The following is a 16,267-nucleotide window of genomic DNA, read 5'->3' as shown; positions in this document are numbered from 1 at the left end:
TGACAGCAGCGGGAGCTAATGGTGCAGTAATGCTGTCCCAGCCAATAAGGAAGTGAGTCCCGGTCTCTTGTGCAACATCGCTGAATCTAGATAGACCTCAGGCAAGTATGAGGAGGGCTGCTGCACACAGAATGCATTAAGATTAAAAAAAACCTTCTGACTTTACAACCACTTTACCACTTCAGCTCTGGAAGGATTTACCCCCTTCCTGACCAGGCCATTTTTTTTTGCAAAACGGCACTGCGTTGCTTTAACTGACAATTGCGCGGTCGTGTGACGCTGTACCCAAATAAAAATTGATGACCTTATTTTTCCCACAAATAGAGCTTTCTTTTGGTCATATTTGATCACCTTTGCGGTTTTTATTTTTTGCGCTATACGTAAACAAAAAGACCGACAATTAAAAAAAAAAACAAAAAAAAAAATATATATATTTTTTACTTTCCTCTATAAAACACATCTAATAAAAAAAAAAAAAAAAAAAAAAAGATTTAAATTTCTTCATAAAATTTAGGCCAACATGTATTCTGCTACATATTTTTGGAAAAAGAAAAAAATCCTAATAAACGTATATTGATTGGTTTGCGCAAAGGTTATGGCATCTACAAACTATGAGAGAGATTAAGTGAATTTTTAATTTTTTTTACTAATAATAGCGGCACTGCGACATTGCGGCGGACAAATCTGACACTAAGTGACCGCCTTCCTGCCTGTCTACGAACGATCGGCAGGTTCCCTGCAGACATCGTGTCAGCTGGACCCGCTGATTGGCGGGGCTCTGGCACAGAGATAGCGTGCCCCAGAGCAGAAAAAGATGATCGACCGATATCGGTTTTTCGTTGCTGATACCGATATTTTGGTCATTGCATATCGGTATCAGCCGATATTTTGTACATTTGAAGTTTTGAAAATCAAAGACAATTTTTGAAACAAATCTGGTACTGAACATGTTAATTTTTGTTTAATGTTTAATGGCTGGCTGGCTGGCACCCTGTGGTGGGTGGCTGGCCCGTACAGGGCCTGTGGGCGGCTGGCTGGTACAGGGCCTGTGGGTGTGGGTGGCTGGCACCGGGCTGCTGTGGGTGGATGTATGGCTGTGACACACTCCGCAAGACTAGTCCCGACTCCAGACGAGGCTGTCCAAGGCGAGGGAGGCGGCCTAAGAAGGCAGAATGATGTCACGAAAATATCGGCAATATCGGTAACTTCAAGGGCCGATTCCGATAGATCGGGGAAAGTGCATATCGGCTCTCGTGCGCAATTTTGAACCACGACATGTTAGGTATCAATTTACTCGGTGTAACATCATCTTTAAAATTAAACATACATATACAAAAAAAAAAATTATAATATTTGGGGGTTCTAAGTAATTTTCCAGCAAAAAATATGGATTTTAACTTGTAAAACAAAAAATGTCAGAAATAGGCTCGGTCCTTAAAATGAGATGTACAGCCAAAGCTGGTTTGGCTGTACATATCCTATGGATCACAGGCGTGCAGTCTGTTCTGCACTTCTGTGACCCGTTTTCAGCAGAGAGCAGACTGAAGTCCGCTCTCTACTGACGTCACAGAAGTCGGTCCAGGCACCGCGTCATCTTGACCACGGAGTCGGGATCTGCCAGGTGCCTGGACCGACAACCGGCTCAGTCTCTCAGCGAGCCGCTAAAAGCCTGAGCCGGCCGCTCCCAAAACCCCCCCCCCCCCCACCACCACAGCTCAGAGATCCAATGAGTGAGGAGGGGGCAGAGCAGAGAAGCACTGACTGACCGTCAGCAGCTCTCTGCTCAGAGAGCTGTCAGAACCGAGCGATCAGCGGTGTTCGATCGCTCGGTTCTCAGTCGAGAGGCACAGAGGGACCGATGCTGCATCCACCTATAAGTATAAATGGGGGGGCGGGGGGGGGGGAGGAATCCCATACTTCTCTTTTTAGTGGTTAAATCCCCTTTCTTCCCCATTCTAAAGCTCAGTTTGAACTTTAGCAAGTCATCTTCACCACGTCCAGATGCCTAAATGCACTGAGTTGCTGTCATGTGATTGGCTGATTAGCAATTTGTGTTACCAAGCAATTGAACAGGTGTACCTAATAAAATGGCCAGTGAGTGTATATTGTACATTCACATCAGTCCCTGCCCTCAAGAAGCTTACAATCCAAGGTGCCTAACCTACATACACATACTAGAGCCAATTACCTACCAGCATGTCTTTGGAGTGTGGGAGGAAACCGGAGTACCTGGAGGAAACCCATGCAGGCCCAGGGAGAACATGTAAACTCCAGGTAGGTAGTGCCGTGGTTGGGATTCGAACTGACAACCCCAGTGCTTCTAGGCAGAAGTGCCAACCACTTAACCACTGTGCAATTTTTTCATTCTTCCATACTGCACTGGGGTATGATATGGAGTAGCTTAGTCAGTCATTCTCAACAAAGGGTTCCTTGGAACCCCAGGATTCCTCTGAAAAATTGCTAGGGGTTCCTTGAGCTGTGGCTGATACATCTCCCATGCATAGTTCTGGTGTCACCACCATTTGGCAGAGCTGGCAACCATTGATCTTTTTAGGCTGTCTGTAGGGGTGCCATTCTGACAATCACTGTATAGGGGGCAGTCTTCACACTAGGCACCAATGTAAGGGGCTATTTTTCCAACTGACCACCAACGGTTGGTTTTAGCAAGGTTTCCCTAAAACATGAAAGTTATTTCAAGGGTTCCTCTGTGCTAATATATTAGAGACAGGCTGAAGTAACTGATTGTTTGCAATGAGAACCCAGCTAAACACAGCTAAACAAACAGAGCCTAATGTTTGCCAGAAGAAGCAGAGTTAGGACTGGAGTATTGCAATTACCTTAACATACGGTAGCAGCAGCCAGGCTTCCCACTTAGGCCCCTTCTCGATCATGCAGTGCCCCACCAGACGCAGGATATTGGGGTGGTTGAACATTCGGTGCATCTCCACCTCATGAAGCGCCTCCTTGCGATCCTCCCGGTCATGGCATAGTATGCGTTTTAGGGCATAAAAATGCCCGTCATGGACGCCTTCAACCAGATCTACATAACTGAAACCTCTGTTAGGAAAGAAAATCCAGAAAAAAATCCAGATTAACACCCAATTAAGCTTTCACTTTATATTAGCTAAATACATTCCAGATGCATTAATGCAAAAGGTGTGAAAGTCGTACAGTTTATTTTCATCGACCCTTTACCACTGGCTGCATCGGGACTGCCGCATATCTGTGTACGGCCGGCAAAGCTGTTCTGTGCTAGACTGCGCTGTTACCAACAGCTACCGGTCACCATTTACAATTGAAAGCCAGAAGGGCAGGCTCCCGAGCACATGACCACTGTGACAACTAATTAAAATGCTCACATGGTCTGGAAGCCAAGGAAACTCCTCCAGCTGCCGTCAGCCCCTCCCAGGCAAAGTGACATATGGTACGTCACTAGCCTTGGAGCCAAAGGGGGCGAGCGCGCGCCACCGGAGGCGCGCTCCCGCCCCCGCTCATTCCCTAAGCAGCCCGCGCGTGTGACCAGCGGACCCGATGTCCGCCGGTTACTCGCGATCGTCGGGTGGAGAGGGAGAAAGGCAGGCAGCTAATGTAAACAAAGCCGCCTGTCATTCTCCCCTGTGTAAAAGCACAGATCATTCGGTCCTGCTATGTAGGACCGTTGATCCCTGCTGTTACACACACAGCCACATCCAATCACAGTTAGAAGCACGCCCCTAGGGACACACTTAACCCCTCCCTCTCCAATAAAGTTAACCCCTTCCCTCCCAGTGTCATTTCACTGGGAGGGAAGGGGTTAACTTTATTGGAGAGGGACAGTAACAGTGCATATGTATAGCACTGATTACTGTAGTAATGTCACTGGTACCCCCAAAACTGTCAAAAATGTCAGTCAAGGGTCCGATCTGTCCACAGCAATATCGCAGTCCCGGAAAAAAAAAAAAAAAAAATATAGCAGATCGCCGCTATTACTCGTTGAAAAAAAAAAAAAAAAAAAAACAATAAAAATGACAAAAATCTTTCCCTTAGTTAGTAAACGCAATAACTTTTGCGCAAACCAATCAAAATACGCTTTTTGCGATTTTTTTTACCAAACATATGTAGAAGAAAACAAATTGGCCTAAAATGTTAAAAAATTTTGATTTTTACATTTTTTTTGGGGGGGGAATATCATAAAAAAAATTTGAAAAATATTGTAATTTTTGCAAAATTGACGCTCTTTTTTTGTTTATAGCGCGTGATAAAAAAAAAAAAAAAAAAAAAAAAAAAAAAAAAAAAAAAAAAAATCGCACAGGTGATCAAATACCACCAAAAGAAAGCTCTGTTTGTGGGAAAAAAAGGACGTCAAATTAGTTTGGGTACAGCGTCGCACGACCGCACAATTGTCCGTTAAAGTCACGCAGTGCCGAATCGCAAAATAGGCCCTGGTCAGGAAGGGGGTAAAATCTTCCAGGGCTTAAGTGGTTAAAGCGCCAGCTTCAGCTGCTAAAACGGGGGGCTAAAATAAATAAATAAATCAGCCCGAGTAGAAAGGGCCTGTCACCTTCCAGCATGCTGCAGAGAAGACCCTTGCTCTCTGTGGGAAATCAGTGGTCTCTTTGCAGAGATCTGACATACTACCTGCTGAGTCAGAACTCTACAATTAGCACAGAGGGTCAGCTTTTCTGATTGCAGAGCTATTGTTCCTACTCAGAGATTGGACCTCTGTAGAGAGACCACTGCTTGCACACAAAGAACAATAGTCCTTCTCTACAGCCGTGTTTCTCAACTCTGATCCTCAGGGCACACTAACAGGCCAGGTTTGCAAGAAAACTGAAATACATCACAGGTGATCTCATTTACTGCTCAGTGATTGCAGTATTCTAGTCTGCCTCTCCCCAATGTAATACCTAAAATCTGGCCTGTTAGTGTGCCCTCAGGACCGGAGTTGAGAAACACTGCTCTACAGCATGCTGGCAGGGGACAGGCTTTTCTACTCAGGCTGTGGCTGCTTTAGAAAGAAAATAAACTGGAAGACAGAGGGGAATATGTGACTCACTTGCCTTTTTCCCCTGCAACAGGGCTGGTGATTGGCCAGTCAGGTACCCAGCATTGTCACATAGGAAAGAGGAGAAAGAGAACCCTCAGCCCCCGTCTAAGCTCTACATCATAACCTGCAGCTTACATTGTGCTTCCTCTCTTCATTCCTAGAGAGTGAATGGAGCAGCAGGGGAGTGAAGAGCTTGTAATTATATAAAACTAGCTAAGTGCACCAATTAAAGTGGTTCTAACGGCAGAAATGTATTTTTTACCTTAATGCATTAAGATTAAAAACCTTCTGGGTGCAGTCCCACCCCCCCACCCCCCCAGAACTTTGTTACACTTTCCTGAGCCCAATCTCAGTCCAGCGATGTCCATGAGAGCAGCGGCTCTCCTGGGTATCTCTCTCTCCTCATTGGCTTACACATGGCAATGGCGCCTGCTGCTGTCAATCACAGCCAGGGAGCCAATGAGAAGAGAGCGGGGGCAGAGCGAAACCTTGCTGTGTGTGTGAATGTCCATTCACAGCATGGGCGTACGCAAAGGGGGAGCAAATCCCCCCCCCCCCGGAATCTCAGTTTCCAATTTAAAGTGGTTAAGTCACTTTATACCATCCTGTCTGGTCTGTTTAACACTTTATACCATCCCGTTGTCTGTGTAGGTGTATTAAAACAAATAAGCCGTTCTTTACCAGTTTTCAGAGCGCCGATCGCTGCTCACGTGACCCGCCGCCTCTCTCCTTCCCGAGTCTGACAGCTGCCTGCAGTGGGTGGGGCAGAGGATTCCCCACTGACATCAGGGGGGGGGGGGGAGGAGGAGGAGGAGGAGAGGCCGAGCAGAGGAGAGAGGCAGTGGGTCACGTGAGCGGTGATCGGCACGCTGAAAACTGGTAAAAAATGGCTTAATTTTTATAAAACACATACACAGGGGCACACAGGATTATTACACAGACTGTAGACAGGATATGAAACTTTAAATGAAACTACAGCAGCAGGAGAGGAGGAGGCGGGCACTGACACAGGACCAGACAGGCAGGAGGAGAGGACAGAGGAGGACAGGAGGGCTGCGGATGACGGAGGCAGGTAAACTGACCACAGTGTCAGGCCTCAGCAGCCATGGTAAACTGTGGTCAGTTTACAGAGGGGAGGACATAGCCAGGCAGGATCAACCAGGTATTTTAGGTGATAGAAGGGGCCAAATTACACAGCACAAGCACTGTGTTATATAACATGCTTTAAGGCAGAGGTCGTCTTCAAACTATGGCCCTCCAGTTGTTGAGGAACTACAATTCCCATCATGCCTAGTCCTGTCTGAAGGTCAGAGTTATACAATGCCTCATGGGATGTGTAGTTCCGCAACAGCTGGAGGGCCGTAGTTTGCTTTAAGGGAACAGGATACATTTTTTTTTTTTTTTAGGTTAACAAACGCTTTAAAAATAAATCCTTGCGAGTCACTGTGACTGACGTCACCTTCATGACATTGTAGAAAAGGGGCGGAGCATGGGTGACCCTAAAATGATGCCCCCCCTTGAAAAAAGTTCTGCAGACGCCCATGATTCACAGGAGTGCCGCTCGGGAGCGAGCCTGCTCGAGTGCCCACATAGCAAGAGATTTGTTATTGGGGGCACTCAACAGGAGGGAGAAGCCAGGACCGCCAGCTGGGAACCCTAAAAGAAGAGAATTGGGAATGTTCTGTGAAAAACCATTAAACAAAGAAGGTAAGTATAACATGTTGTTTGGTATTTTTTTTTTTTTTTAAACCCTTCGAGTCACTTTCAATAAAGCACTTCTTTGGGCTACATGAGAAAAATAAACACAGGTTTGCCTTAACCGCTTGCCGACTGCTCACAGTATATTTACTGCGGCAGTCAGCCCCTCACAGGCAAAGCGACGTAGGTCTACGTCGCTCGCCTGTGAGGCTCTGGGGAGCGAGCGCGCGCCCGCGGAGGCGCGCTCCCGGACCCCCCCGTGCGTGTGACCAGCGGACCCGATGTCCGCCGGTCACTCTGCGATCGGCGGGGGAGAGGGAGAATGTCAGGCGGCTTGTGTAAACAAGCCACCTGTCATTCTCCTCACTGTAAAAACACTGATCACATGGATCTACTATGTAGATCCGTTGATCAGTGTCCTTACAGCTCAAGCCACAGCCAATCACAGCAGAAAGCACGCCTCTAGGGAAACACACAGCCCCTCCCTCCCAAATAAAGTTAACCCCTTCACTACCAGTGTATTTTTACAGTAACAGTGCATATGTATAGCACTGATTACTGTAGAAATGTCACTGGTACCCCCAAAAGTGTCAAAAATGTCAGTCAAGGGTCCGATCTGTCCACCCCAATGTCGCAGTACCGCAAAAAAAAAAAAAAAAAAAAAAAAAAAAAAAAAAAATAAAAAATCGCAGATCGCCGCCATTACACGTTAAAATAAAAGACACCAAAAATGGAAGAAATCTTTCCCTTTGTTAGTAAACGCGATAACTTTTGCGCAAACCAATCAAAATACGCTTTTTGCGATTTTTTTTTACCAAACATAGGTAGGATAAAACAAATTGGCCGAAAATTTTAAAAAATTTTGATTTTTACATTTTTTTTGGGGGGAATTTCATATAAAAAAATGTGAAAAATATTGTTATTTTTGCAAAATGTACGCTTTTTTTTGTTTATAGCGCAAAAAGTAAAAATCGCACGGGTGATCAAATACCACCAAAAGAAAGCTCTGTTTGTGGGAAAAAAAGGACGTCAAATTAGTTTAGATACAGCGTCGCACGACCGCGCAATTGTCTGTTAAAGTCACGCAGTGCCGAATCGCAAAATACCCCCTGGTCGTTTAGCAGGAAAATCCTCCGGGGCTTAAGTGGTTAAATACGTTTCTTGGTTAAGTTTGCTGCTTTTTGTGAATGTATATTGTATATTTTTTGTCACAGCAGCCCATTTCACTATGACGTGTTTTTTCTTTTTTGCAGGGTTTGTGTTGCCACCTTTTTGTTTTGTGCAAAGAGAAAATACAGATCCTTACTCACCCCTCTCCCAGCTTTTCGACAAACAGGTAACGCTTGTTTTCAATGGTTATGACCCCCCGGGAACAGATACAGAGAGTAGCACCCATTGCTGCCCGCACATTCTTCGCTCACTGAAAGGAAAAATAAAGATTAGATATGGAGCAACTCAAAATCACTTTGAAAAAAAAAAAATAATCATTTCAAAATTCAATTTTGTTTTACAACACTTTGGGATTGATTTACTAAAACTGAAAAGTGCAAACGCTGGTGCAGCCGTGCATGGTAGCCAATCAGCTTCTAACTTCAGTGGGTTCAATTAAGCTTTGATCCGTACCATACACTTGCTCAGGCCCACGTCAGCTGTGTCTGTTCAGCCACTGAGTCTGCATTCACCTCTATAGACTGCCTGCGCAGCCTGGGGCGGATGCAGACGCAGTAATAAACGCAGGACCGGTGTCATCAACCATCTGAATGAAGCCTTACAGTCAATGAAAACTGCTCCTTATGCTGCTGAATGTTGTGTTCTTTGCAGTCTTCCTTCCTCTGTCTCTATACTAAGAGAGCGCCCCCTGCAGCCTGTACATAGCGCTCTGCTCATCACATACTAAGAGAGCGCCCCCTGCAGCCTCTACATAGTGCTCTGCAGATCACATGCTATGAGAGCGCCCCCTGCAGCCTGTCCATAGTGCTCTGCAGATCACATGCTATGAGAGCGCCCCCTGCAGCCTGTCCATAGTGCTCTGCAGATCACATCCTATTAGAGCGCCCCCCGCAGCCTGTACATAGAGCTCTGCTGATCACACACTATAAGAGCGCCCCCTGCAGCCTGTGCATAAAGCCCTGCTGATCATCCTATGAGAGCGCCCCCTGCAGCCTGTACATAGTGCTCTGCTGATCATCCTATGAGAGCGCCCCCTGCAGCCTGTACATAGTGCTCTGCTAATCATCTACTATGGGAGCGCCCCCTGCAGCCTGTCCATAGTGCTCTGCTGATCACATCCTATTAGAGCGCCCCCTGCAGCCTGTGCATAGCGCTCTGCTGATCACATCCTATGAGAGCGCTCCCTGCAGCCTGTACATAATGCTCTGCTGATCACATACTATAAGAGCGCCCCCTGCAGCCTGTACATAGAGCTCTGCTGATCACATACTATAAGAGCGCCCCCTGCAGCCTGTACATAGTGCTCTGCTGATCACATCCTATAAGAGCGCCCCCTGCAGCCTGTACATAGAGCTCTGCTGATCACATCCTATAAGAGCGCCCCCTGCAGCCTGTGCATAAAGCCCTGCTGATCACATACTATAAGAGCGCCCCCTGCAGCCTGTGCATAAAGCCCTGCTGATCATCCTATGAGAGCGCCCCCTGCAGCCTGTACATAGTGCTCTGCTCATCACATACTATGAGAGCGCCCCCTGCAGCCTGTACATAGTGCTCTGCTGATCACATCCTATGAGAGCGCCCCCTGCAGCCTGTACATAGTGCTCTGCTGATCACATCCTATGAGAGCGCCCCTGCAGTCTGTACACAGTGCTCTGCTGATCATCCTATGAGAGCGCCCCCTGCAGCCTGTACATAGTTCTCTGCTGATAACATCCTATGAGAGCGCCCCCTGCAGCCTGTACATAGTGCTCTGCTAATCATCTACTATGGGAGCGCCCCCTGCAGCCTGTCCATAGTGCTCTGCTGATCACATCCTATTAGAGCGCCCCCTGCAGCCTGTGCATAGCGCTCTGCTCATCACATACTAAGAGAGCGCCCCCTGCAGCCTGTACATAGTTCTCTGCTGATCACATCCTATGAGAGCGCCCCCTGCAGCCTGTACATAGAGCTCTGCTGATCACATCCTATGAGAGCGCCCCCTGCAGCCTGTGCATAGCGCTCTGCTCATCACATACTAAGAGAGCGCCCCCTGCAGCCTGTACATAGTGCTCTGCTGATCACATCCTATTAGAGCGCCCCCTGCAGCCTGTCCATAGTGCTCTGCTGATCACATCCTATTAGAGCGCCCCCTGCAGCCTGTACATAGTGCTCTGCTGATCACATCCTATTAGAGCGCCCCCTGCAGCCTGTCCATAGTGCTCTGCTGATCACATCCTATTAGAGCGCCCCCTGCAGCCTGTACATAGTGCTCTGCTGATCACATCCTATTAGAGCGCCCCCTGCAGCCTGTACATAGTGCTCTGCTGATCACATCCTATTAGAGCGCCCCCTGCAGCCTGTCCATAGTGCTCTGCTGATCACATCCTATTAGAGCGCCCCCTGCAGCCTGTGCATAGCGCTCTGCTCATCACATACTAAGAGAGCGCCCCCTGCAGCCTGTACATAGTTCTCTGCTGATCACATCCTATGAGAGCGCCCCCTGCAGCCTGTCCATAGTGCTCTGCTGATCACATCCTATGAGAGCGCCCCCTGCAGCCTGTCCATAGTGCTCTGCTGATCACATCCTATGAGAGCGCCCCCTGCAGCCTGTGCATAGCGCTCTGCTCATCACATACTAAGAGAGCGCCCCCTGCAGCCTGTACATAGTTCTCTGCTGATCACATCCTATGAGAGCGCCCCCTGCAGCCTGTCCATAGTGCTCTGCTGATCACATCCTATGAGAGCGCCCCCTGCAGCCTGTCCATAGTGCTCTGCTGATCACATCCTATGAGAGCGCCCCCTGCAGCCTGTGCATAGCGCTCTGCTCATCACATACTAAGAGAGCGCCCCCTGCAGCCTGTACATAGTTCTCTGCTGATCACATCCTATGAGAGCGCCCCCTGCAGCCTGTCCATAGTGCTCTGCTGATCACATCCTATGAGAGCGCCCCCTGCAGCCTGTCCATAGTGCTCTGCTGATCACATCCTATGAGAGCGCCCCCTGCAGCCTGTGCATAGCGCTCTGCTCATCACATACTAAGAGGGCGCCCCCTGCAGCCTGTACATAGAGCTCTAATGATCACATCCTATGAGAGCGCCCCCTGCAGCCTGTACATAGTGCTCTGCTCATCACATCCTATGAGCGCGCCCCCTGCAGCCTGTACATAATGCTCTGCTCATCACATCCTATGAGAGCGCCCCCTGCAGCCTGTACATAGTGCTCTGCTGATCACATCCTATGAGAGCGCCCCCTGCAGCCTGTACATAGTGCTCTGCTGATCACATCCTATGAGAGCGCCCCCTGCAGCCTGTACATAGTGCTCTGCTGATCACATCCTATGAGAGCGCCCCCTGCAGCCTGTACATAGTGCTCTGCTGATCATCCTATGAGAGCGCCCCCTGCAGCCTGTCCATAGTGCTCTGCTGATCACATCCTATGAGAGCGCCCCCTGCAGCCTGTACATAGTGCTCTGCTGATCATACTATGAGAGCGCCCCCTGCAGCCTGTCCATAGTGCTCTGCTGATCACATCCTATGAGAGCGCCCCCTGCAGCCTGTCCATAGTGCTCTGCTGATCACATCCTATGAGAGCGCCCCCTGCAGCCTGTGCATAGCGCTCTGCTCATCACATACTAAGAGAGCGCCCCCTGCAGCCTGTACATAGTTCTCTGCTGATCACATCCTATGAGAGCGCCCCCTGCAGCCTGTCCATAGTGCTCTGCTGATCACATCCTATGAGAGCGCCCCCTGCAGCCTGTCCATAGTGCTCTGCTGATCACATCCTATGAGAGCGCCCCCTGCAGCCTGTGCATAGCGCTCTGCTCATCACATACTAAGAGAGCGCCCCCTGCAGCCTGTACATAGTTCTCTGCTGATCACATCCTATGAGAGCGCCCCCTGCAGCCTGTCCATAGTGCTCTGCTGATCACATCCTATGAGAGCGCCCCCTGCAGCCTGTCCATAGTGCTCTGCAGATCACATCCTATGAGAGCGCCCCCTGCAGCCTGTGCATAGCGCTCTGCTCATCACATACTAAGAGGGCGCCCCCTGCAGCCTGTACATAGAGCTCTAATGATCACATCCTATGAGAGCGCCCCCTGCAGCCTGTACATAGTGCTCTGCTCATCACATCCTATGAGCGCGCCCCCTGCAGCCTGTACATAATGCTCTGCTCATCACATCCTATGAGAGCGCCCCCTGCAGCCTGTACATAGTGCTCTGCTGATCACATCCTATGAGAGCGCCCCCTGCAGCCTGTACATAGTGCTCTGCTGATCACATCCTATGAGAGCGCCCCCTGCAGCCTGTACATAGTGCTCTGCTAATCACATCCTATGAGAGCGCCCCCTGCAGCCTGTACATAGTGCTCTGCTGATCATCCTATGAGAGCGCCCCCTGCAGCCTGTCCATAGTGCTCTGCTGATCACATCCTATGAGAGCGCCCCCTGCAGCCTGTACATAGTGCTCTGCTGATCATACTATGAGAGCGCCCCCTGCAGCCTGTACATACTGCTCTGCTCATCACATACTATGAGAGCGCCCCCTGCAGCCTGTACATAGTGCTCCGCTGATCACATCCTATGAGAGCGCCCCCTGCAGCCTGTCCATAGTGCTCTGCTGATCACATCCTATGAGAGCGCCCCCTGCAGCCTGTCCATAGTGCTCTGCAGATCACATCCTATGAGAGCGCCCCCTGCAGCCTGTGCATAGCGCTCTGCTCATCACATACTAAGAGGGCGCCCCCTGCAGCCTGTACATAGAGCTCTAATGATCACATCCTATGAGAGCGCCCCCTGCAGCCTGTACATAGTGCTCTGCTCATCACATCCTATGAGCGCGCCCCCTGCAGCCTGTACATAATGCTCTGCTCATCACATCCTATGAGAGCGCCCCCTGCAGCCTGTACATAGTGCTCTGCTGATCACATCCTATGAGAGCGCCCCCTGCAGCCTGTACATAGTGCTCTGCTGATCACATCCTATGAGAGCGCCCCCTGCAGCCTGTACATAGTGCTCTGCTAATCACATCCTATGAGAGCGCCCCCTGCAGCCTGTACATAGTGCTCTGCTGATCATCCTATGAGAGCGCCCCCTGCAGCCTGTCCATAGTGCTCTGCTGATCACATCCTATGAGAGCGCCCCCTGCAGCCTGTACATAGTGCTCTGCTGATCATACTATGAGAGCGCCCCCTGCAGCCTGTACATACTGCTCTGCTCATCACATACTATGAGAGCGCCCCCTGCAGCCTGTACATAGTGCTCCGCTGATCACATCCTATGAGAGCGCCCCCTGCAGCCTGTACATAGTGCTCTGCTGATCACATTTTAACTGCAGAAAACCTGGTTAATAATAATACAACATCTTACTCAGGGGCTTCCCGGGATAACAATGTGTCTGACATCAGATGGACGCTCACCGGGTACAATGAATGGAATCATACCACATATGGTGACACACAACACTACAAGCAGCAATACATCACACACAGACACTATAGATAGGTAGAAATTCCATGCACTTCCCATACCGGCTTCTCCGGGTGATGCCAGCACAGCAGCTCCAAGCTCAACCCGGTGTTCCGTGAAAAATCCATACCCGTGAGAAAACCATACCCTCGTCACTTCCGGTTCCGCTACGGAGGGTATGGATTTCTCACGGTAGTTAAACTTGCGGCGGGTACATTAAAACACTTCGGGTGCAACATAAATCATGTCCTCTCCTATCGCTGTCACTTCCCTCATCTCCGGTAATAAATATAAAAGCGGATCACGGAGCCACGATCGCCGTCACATTTACATCTCATACACCCGCCGCCGCTTTTATATTTATTACCGGAGATGAGGGCAGTGACAGGGCGAAGAGCGGAGATGATTTACGTTTAAGATGAGCTGTTTTAATGTAAGCGCCGCAAGTTTTACATTAGACACAGTGCCGTGAGAATTTCATGCCCACCGAGCATGCGCACTTGTCTAATTCTTTAATGTTCAATCACGTATCCGGGGCTCTGAGCATGCGCACTGCTGCGCTGCTCAGCTGTTTCAGCCCGGAAGTGACGAGGGTATGGTTTCTCCACGGGGTATGGTTTTTTAACTTTACACCGGAACCATCACAGCACAGAGCAATCAGCTGGCCGCGCGGTCTAATGACGTCACGAGTAAGCGCCGCTCCAAGGCACATGTGACCAGGGTTGCTGGGTTACCGAGGCCGGATGCTGGCCCGCCTACCTGCAGTGATTGGTTATGAGATAGTGAGGGCGGAGCTGTATTCTACCTCTACAGAAAGGCCAGCAGCAGAGTTCCGCTCTGAGGAGAAATAACAACAATGCAAATATGTATTATAGCGCCCCCCCTAGGAAGGTCTGAGAAGAGAGTATAGTGCCTGCGTCTTACTGCTTACCAGAGAGATTGTCAGATACATTTATATTACTCTCTGCCTATCAGGCAGCAGGATCCATCGGTAGGGTCTGCTCATAGTGCTCAGTACGGGGGCCACATCTCTAAACTGCCATTCAGGGACACCCCTCCCCCCGCAACACCCCCCCCCCCCCATCTAATCCCCCACTCAAAAAAAGATGATTTTTTTATACTTTTTTTTTTTTTTTTTTGCCACTTAAGGCTCATACACACGATAAGAAAATCTGAAGGGAAATTTCGTCCGACGACCGATCTGCCGATTTTCGGATTGTTAGTATGGTGCTTTCGGCAGCCGACTCCGACTTTTCGTCCGAAAAAATCCTGATGTGCAGGCTATAAAATTTTTATCGTCTGTAATACAACGTCCGATTTTCGCTTAATTAGTACAGATTTCGTCTGGAAAAAATCTTAAGAGCAAGACTAGGCATGCTCAGAGAGGAAAGAACACATACAAAGCAATCCAACACATGACATCACTACTGAAGGAGAATTCTGTCGCACGGGAAAATTCGTATGAAAATAACCTCTTCACTTTCCACATCAGACTAGCATGCCACAAAAAACAGACAACCGATCGTTCGATAATCTGATCGTGTGTACGGGACTTAAGTTTAGACAGGAGATTTACAATGTGCACCTTCTACTTCATTACTGCCCCCACTTGTGTAACCCTCTTCATCACTGCCCCCACTTGTGTCACCTTCATTACTGCCCCCCACTTGTGTCACCTTCATTACTGCCCCCACTTGTGTCACCTTCATTACTGCCCCCCACTTGTGTCACCTTCTTCTTCATTACTGCCCCCCACTTGTGTCACCTTTATTACTGCCCCCCACTTTTGCACCTTCTTCTTCATTACTGCCCCCCACCTTGTGTCACCTTCATTACTGCCCCCACTTGTGTCACCTTCATTACTGCCCCCCACTTGTGTCACCTTCTTCTTCATTACTGCCCCCCACTTGTGTCACCTTTATTACTGCCCCCCACTTTTGCACCTTCTTCTTCATTACTGCCCCCCACCTTGTGTCACCTTCATTACTGCCCCCACTTGTGTCACCTTCATTACTGCCCCCACTTGTGTCACCTTCTTTACTGCCCCCCACTTGTGTCACCTTCATTACTGCCCCCCGCTTGTGTCACCTTCATTACTGCCCCCCACTTGTTTCACCTTCTTCTTCATTACTGCCCCCCACTTGTGTCACCTTTATTACTGCCCCCCACTTTTGCACCTTCTTCATTACTGCCCCCCACTTGTGTCACCTTTATTACTGCCCCCCACTTGTGTCACCTTCTACTTCATTACTGCCCCCACTTGTGTCACCTTTTTCTTCATTACTGCCCCCACTTGTGTCACCTTTTTAATTACTGTTCCTCACTTGTGTCACCTTTTTCTTCATTACTGCCCCCCACTTGTGTCACCTTCTTGTTCATTACTGTCCCCCTTGTGTCACCTTCATTACTGCCCCCACTTGTGTCACCTTCTTGTTCATTACTGTCCCCCTTGTGTCACCTTCATTACTGCCCCCCACTTGTGTCACCGTCTTTATTACTGCCCCCACTTGTGTCACCTTTTTAATTACTGTTCCCCACTTGTGTCACCTTTTTCTTCATTACTGCCCCCCACTTGTGTCACCTTCTTGTTCATTACTGTCCCCCTTGTGTCACCTTCATTACTGCCCCCCACTTGTGTCACCTTCTTTATTACTGCCCCCACTTGTGTCACCTTTTTAATTACTGTTCCTCACTTGTGTCCCCTTTTTCTTCATTACTGCCCCCCACTTTTGTCACCTTCTTCTTCATTACTGCCCCCCCACTTTTGTCACCTTCTTCTTCATTACTGTTCCCCACTTGTGTCACTTTATTCTTTATTACTGTCCCCCACTTGTGTCACCTTCTTCATTACTGTCCCCCACTTGTGTCACCTTCTTCATTACTGCCCCCCCCGCTTGTGTCACCTTCTTCGTCATTACTGCCCCCCACTT

The 16,267-nt window shown here is 49.0% G+C and overlaps 1 protein-coding gene across 1 annotated transcript in view; it reads right to left on the bottom strand.

Moving 5' to 3' along the window:
- STK16 (serine/threonine kinase 16) overlaps window positions 1-16,267 on the bottom strand; it is a 170,361-nt gene that overhangs the window by 30,706 nt on the left and 123,388 nt on the right. Inside the window, exon 16 of the mRNA XM_082262066.1 lies at window positions 2,838-3,057. Coding sequence (XP_082118192.1) covers window positions 2,838-3,057 — 220 coding nt within the window. The remainder of the gene's footprint in view (window positions 1-2,837; window positions 3,058-16,267) is intronic.

The sequence above is a fragment of the Pelophylax lessonae genome (assembly GCF_965119305.1).
Source record: "Pelophylax lessonae genome assembly, chromosome: 6".
Taxonomy (NCBI): Eukaryota; Metazoa; Chordata; class Amphibia; order Anura; family Ranidae; genus Pelophylax; species Pelophylax lessonae.
Note: the sequence above shows the minus strand (reverse complement) of the source record. Positions and strands in the feature narration are given on the sequence as shown.